This window comes from Giraffa tippelskirchi, chromosome 3, assembly GCF_054371585.1.
Source record: "Giraffa tippelskirchi isolate mGirTip1 chromosome 3, T2T-mGirTip1v1.2.pri, whole genome shotgun sequence".
Classification (NCBI taxonomy): Eukaryota; Metazoa; Chordata; class Mammalia; order Artiodactyla; family Giraffidae; genus Giraffa; species Giraffa tippelskirchi.
Window position 1 is genome coordinate 176345045 of NC_137277.1, and position 5854 is coordinate 176350898.

The 5854-nt window shown below is 60.7% G+C and overlaps 1 protein-coding gene across 2 annotated transcripts; it reads left to right on the forward strand.

The window, feature by feature from the left end:
- The first annotated feature begins 458 nt into the window (after positions 1-458).
- PTMA (prothymosin alpha) lies at positions 459-5558 on the forward strand. 2 transcript variants are annotated; one of them, XM_081585648.1, is made up of 5 exons: positions 459-687; positions 3528-3599; positions 3856-3952; positions 4491-4564; positions 4809-5558. In XM_081585648.1, exons 1-5 carry the CDS (start codon positions 643-645, stop codon positions 4854-4856), a joined length of 336 nt encoding a protein of 111 aa, XP_081441774.1. In that variant the 5' UTR covers positions 459-642; the 3' UTR covers positions 4857-5558. The 2 variants fall into 2 exon arrangements, with proteins under 2 accessions (XP_081441774.1, XP_081441775.1); XM_081585649.1 differs by having other exon boundaries at positions 3859-3952.
- Positions 5559-5854: the final 296 nt, after the last annotated feature.

Sequence of the window (5854 nt, forward strand, 5' to 3'; positions counted from 1 at the left end):
CCCCTCCCCCTCGCTGGCAGCCGTCGTGTGGGCCAGCCACCGCCTCCTCCTCTTCTTCCCTGCCCCCCTCCTTCCGAGCCACCGCGGGGAGGGGTGAGGACGGGGTGGGGGGGAAGGTGGGGGCTGGGCGGGCAGCTTTGCCGCGCTTTGGCTTTCTGCGTCAGCAGCCCCGAGCAAAACAGCGGCGGGAGCGCGCCCCGAATGCGAGAGCGCGCCCCTCCCCCCGCGGCGTCGGTGCTGCCGAGACCCGGCAAACTCAGACCCCGAATGACAGGGCGGCCGGCGACTGCGCAGCGCGCAGGCACCAAGGCACTGCCGCTTTAAGCATGCTTGCCCATTGTTCGGAATCGAGCCAATGAGCGAGCGCCCGCTCCCTGCCCGCAGCCAATGGCGTTCGGGCAAAGGAGGCCGAGCGCCGCCCACTAATCTATATTAAAGGTTCTGGCGCCGCGTGAGTTCCCCACTGGCTGCTCTGAAAAGCCATCTTTGCATTGTTCCTGTCTCCGGCTTCCCCGCTCGCCGCAGCCGCCTCCTCCGCGCGCCATCTCCGCCAGCGCGGACTCCGGCAGCTTTACCGCCAGAGTCCTCGAACTCCCGCTTTTCTTCTCAGTCCGTTGCATCGGATCACCGGAGTGCCCCATCATGTCAGACGCGGCCGTGGACACCAGCTCCGAGATCACCACCAAGGTGAGGTTAGACGCCGCCCGCCCGCCCTTTTGGGGTCCGCGCGCCACCACTGCCGGAGCGGTGTTTGGCGCGCAGCACCCGGCTCTGCCCCGAGCCCGCTGTTACTCCCATTCGCTGCGGAGCCCGCCCGCTCCCGGCCTGGGGTACTAGGTAGCCCACTCTTTGTGCGCGTGCGGGGGAGGGGGCGGGAAGCGCCGTGGGGAAACGTGATGCCCATCCAGGAGTGACCTGGGGGGCCCTCAGGGACCCGGAGATGCGGGTGCGGAGGCCGACAGGATCGAGGGGAGGCTGCTGCACGGGCTCCCGAAACTTGTTTGTGACTCTTCGGAGTGGCGGCCGGAGGATAGGGGCCTGGCTGGGGGGTCGTCGGCCCAGGGGGCGCGCGGAGATAACTTTGAAACTGGAGCGCTTTGGGAATCGGAAGTGCCGGGGAGGGGGGGAGGCCCGCGTGTGCGGGCGCAGGCCGGCTCAGGGAAGTGGCGGCTCCGTGGCGAGCGTCCGTCCACGGCGAGCGCCCGTCCGCGGCGCTGCTCTTTGTTCGGCGCCAGGCGGCCGAGTTTTCGCGCCTCGTAGTGGATCCGAGGAGGTTTATCTGGACTAGGCTCCGATAAGGCGGAGCGGGGCGGCGGGGCTGCGGTGTCGGTTGTCTTACCACGGAGGTGTGAAGGTCTCCTCCGCGCCGGCTGCCCTCGGGGAGGGGAGGTGGGTTCCCCGGGGTGTGGAGGAGTGTGCCGGGAGCAGCCGCCCAGCCTCAGTAATTCACCAGCGGTACCAGGGTTCTCTGAGGAGGAGGCGAGCCCACGCGCTGGAGGGGAGGAAACGGAAAGTGAAGGAGCGGCGCGCCGGGGCGACGATGGGCGCCCCCCGCGGCTGCCCGGGGGCACCGAGTGTGCGGCTGCTTCGGTGACTACGCGGGCGAACAAAAGCTGCGGCCACGGCTACCTTCTTGCGGGGCCGAGCCGCGCGCCGGGGGCTGTTGAGGCCCGGTGATGCGGATTCACTGCCCTCGGATTTGAGATCCTGCGTGTTTGGCGCAGCTCCGCTCCTGCGCGCCGCGTCGGTCCCGCTGTCTGCCCTGGGGAGTGTCTCCGCCCTCGGCGGGAGCACGGCACTTGGAGAAGGGACCGCTATTTTTTTTATCCTTTGGTCCTTATTCGTGCCCCTCCGGAGAGAGGCGCGAGTCACCTTGGCGTCTCCTTAACCCCTGTGCCCCTCGCGTCACCCCTGGTTCTTTCCCAGGGGAGACTCCCCGAGAGGAGTGGAGCTTGGGACACGGATCTCCGCCGGGGCTCCCTCCGGCGCTCTCTGGGCCCAGCCAGGGAACTGGTTTGAAGGAGAGGGTCAGCCCTTCCCAGCGCGGGCGTTCGCTTTTCCCCCAAGGTTATTTTTCGCTAGGAGCCCCAAATGCCCCTGTGGAATGCGTCTCCGACGGCCTCGGGCTTGCGGGACTGCGAAAGCCCCGCGGACTTCGGGGCAGCCTCCCGCGGGACTTTGCCCGCCAAATACAGAGACGTAGTAGGCCCGCGCACCTAGGCCTGCGAGGGGAGGCGGCGGGGGCGCCCAGAGGCCCGGAAGGACTGGAGAGCACCTGGCGCGCGCCCGGCGGTGTCAGTGCCGCCCGCGGGCGCCGGGTCTCCGGGGTCAGGGGCGCACTCGGAGGCCCCGGGCCACGTGCTCCGCGCGCGCGGTGCGTGCAGAGGCCCGCGCGCAAAGCCCGCCGGGCGGGGGTGCGCGCCTGCGCGCCACGACCTCCCCGCCCCCACAACTCCCCGGGGCTCCGGCCGCCAGGGGGCGGGAGCGGGCGGTGCCGAGGTCCGCGCCGGGTCGGACAGGGAGCACCAGGAGGATGGGGCCGGCAGGTGTCCCGGGGCCCTTCACCGGAAGGCGCCCTAGTGGCCTCCGGTTCCAGGGCTGCTCGAAGCCTGTTTGTGTTGGCGGCAGAGTGCCGCACTGGGTGGAAAAAATTACGGGGCTGCGGGGTTGCCCGCGGCGGCGCTGCCCCTTGGGGCTTGGGCGAGGCGCGGCCTGACGGACACCGAGCTGGCCCTCGGGCGAGAGAGCCACGGAGGGAAATTTGGCGCTCCCAAGTGCCAAATTTCAGGGACGGCGCGCCTGAGTGCAGCAAGGCCTCACTCGGGCCCAGAAGTGTGTCGCCTGGGCCCGCGTCCATGTTCAGGGCTGTGGTCTGCCAGGGATGGCTGTGGCTTACGGAGGGACCGGTGGGATTCAGGTGCCTTCAAAGAAAGCCCTGCGCTTGCCAGATCGTGGGCTCCGAGCTCGAGCTCGGCTGCGGGGCCTCTGGCTGGAGAAGCGGCTTCCCCAGTTTTGCCAGTTAGTTCCCTCCCATTCCCTTCCCAGGCTAGTCCACCCACGCGAGTCCTCCCGCGGTGTGAGGGCCCTCCCCCTTTGCCTTATTTATTTATGGCACATACCTGCTGTCTTCCAAGAAGGATTTGTGAGAGGCGGAGCTCTCTGGTTGGAAACAAGTCTGTGATGAGAGAGTGTGAGTGAAGTGTTCCCGGTCTCGTCCGCCCGGCCAGACAGGTTTCGGGCTGTGGTGCCACATGGCTTGTTTCCTAAGAAGCATGAGTAAAGGTGCGGTGGGAACCGCTGTCCTGGATCCATTTTTGAAAGTGTGTGTGTGTTTTTAAGGGTAGAGAAGTAGGATGAGATCCCGGCCACAGACACTCAGTATTCTTTGCTCCCTCCCACCTGTAACTTGGAGCTTGTAACTTGGGACATTAGAATCCGCATTGAATCCCTGCTACCTGTAGGTTCGGGCCCCTTTGCCAGCCCTAGGCTACTCAGAAGACTTACTGGTTTCCTTTTCCTTTTTGAAGGACTTAAAGGAGAAGAAGGAAGTTGTGGAGGAGGCGGAGAATGGGAGAGAGGCACCTGCAAATGGGAATGCTGTGAGTGTCTGCTGTGGTCATACCCCCAGCAGCTCCTGGCCTGGAGTTCTTACTTAAGAGACTTTGGGCTTAATCAAGGGTGGGGTGGGGGGCCGAGGCCTTGGCCAGTCTGTACTGGGATCTCTGGCTGGAACTTCAGGGGGCATCTCTCAGGGGGTCTGGTCTGTAGAAGCCCAGGGCAGGGTCTGGAAGAAGGGACGTTGGGGGCAGAGTGATGTTCTGTCCTCATCAACAAGCTGCTCTGCTTTCTGTCGAGGAGAATGAGGAAAATGGGGAGCAGGAGGCCGACAACGAGGTAGACGAAGAAGAGGAGGAAGGTGGGGAGGAGGAGGAGGAGGAGGAGGAAGGTGACGGTGAGTAGCTTTGTTCTCTAGTAACTTCTGGTCTTTCCCAGCAGATGGGGAGGGACTGGGGTCTCCCTGGGGGGTGGCGGGTCCAAGGGACCACCTCCAGCTGGGCTTGTAGCTGCAGAGCCGGCATCTTCCTCACTTCAGGCTAGTGGCTGTGGGGCTGTGCCCTCAGCATCACACTCACTCCCACCGAAGAGTGTCCTCCATGCCCTGATCATTGGTTGGTGGGGCTTCTCTGGTTTTACTTGGGTCTTCTTACCTCTGATGACAAGATGCCCGTGATGGGCAGTGTGGGTGCAGTGACTGCCTGGTTTGTCAGGCAGCAGAGACAGTTCAGCGGCACTCAACCCTGGCCAGTCTGTTACTGGGAGATTGCCCAAGGAGCTGTGGTTTTCCTGTCGTGTCTGTCCCGTTGTCCTACCCCCGCCCCCCGCCCCCCCCACCGTTGGTGGCTGCCACTGAGTGGGAGAGTCCCAGGACCCGCTGGTGCCTGGTTGGATGAGGAAGGCAGAGCGGTTTACCTGGGCTTTGTTCTCTCCAGGTGAGGAAGAGGACGGAGATGAAGATGAGGAGGCCGAGGCAGCTACGGGCAAACGGGCAGCTGAAGATGATGAGGTGGGTCAGGTCTGGCTCGAGTTGGGATAGAGGGTTGGGATCTGAGACACTAACATTAGAAGGGCTGATGGAACTTGAGTGATACAAGATGTGGTGTGTGGTCCTTCTCCTCTTGAGCTGGAGTGGGAACAGGGACCCTCTGGATCCTCGCATGCCTGGTTTTAGCTCTGCTAGCAGGAGCTCAGCCAGTGGGTGGGTGGGCCCAGGGGATTGGAAGAGGCCTTGACAATCCTTCCCTTCCCAGGATGACGATGTGGATACCAAGAAGCAGAAGACTGATGAGGATGACTAGACAGCAAAAAAGGAAAAGTTAAACTTAAAAAAAAAAAAGGCCGCCGTGACCTATTCACCCTCCACTTCCCCCGTCTCAGAATCTAAACGTGGTCACCTTCGAGTAGAGAGTCCCGCCCGCCTGCCCCCACCGGCAGGCAGCGCCACCCGCAGACGACAGCGCTCTCCACCACCCAACCAAAACCACAACATGAATTTGCAACAGGGGAGGAAAAAAGAACCAAAACTTTCAAGGCCCTGCTTTTTTTCTTAAAGTACTTTAAAAAGGAAAATTTGTTTGTATTTTTTATTTACATTTTATATTTTTGTACATATTGTTAGGGGTCAGCCATTTTTAATGATCTCAGATGACCAAACCAGCCTTTGGAGCGTTTTCTGTCCTACTCTGACTTTACTTGTGGTGTGACCATGTTCATTATAATCTCAAAGGAGAAAAAAAACCTTGTAAAAAAAGCAAAAACAACAACAAAAAAAAACAATCTTATTCCGAGCATTCCAGTAACTTTTTTTGTGTATGTACTTAGCTGTACTATAAGTAGTTGGTTTGTATGAGATGGTTAAAAAGGCCAAAGATAAAAGGTTTCTTTTTCCTTTTTTTGTCTATGAAGTTGCTGTTTATTTTTTTGGCCTGTTTGATGTATGTGTGAAACAATGTTGTCCAACAATAAACCGGAATTTTATTTTGCTGAGTTGTTCTAACAAAGCTGTCTCAGGCCTGGTTTTTCTGTTTTGGTTTCTTTAGGCTTTCCCCAGAGGGGCGGGGGCAAGAAGAGGGGAGGATCTTGAACTCTGGACCCTGCTTTCCTTCCTGGGGACAGTGGGTTGGAGACCTCAGTTGGGGGAGGTGTGCCTCTTTGCACCATCCTGTAGTCAAGGACTGAGCTGCAACTGGCTAATGGGGATGTGGTGCGGGCACTAGAGCTATGGTCTGAAGGGGGAGCCACTTACCAGCTTCATCCCTTCTTAGGATTATAGTGAGAGCATCTTCACTGAAGTTGT

Bases quoted from the DNA above. Each gene is read 5' to 3' on its own strand.
- PTMA (XM_081585648.1), top strand. From the start codon at position 643: ATGTCAGACGCGGCCGTGGACACCAGCTCCGAGATCACCACCAAG. The intron at 688-3,527 runs GTGAGGTTAGAC...TCCTTTTTGAAG, and splicing joins GCTCCGAGATCACCACCAAG to GACTTAAAGGAGAAGAAGGA. The intron at 3,600-3,855 runs GTGAGTGTCTGC...CTTTCTGTCGAG, and splicing joins CACCTGCAAATGGGAATGCT to GAGAATGAGGAAAATGGGGA.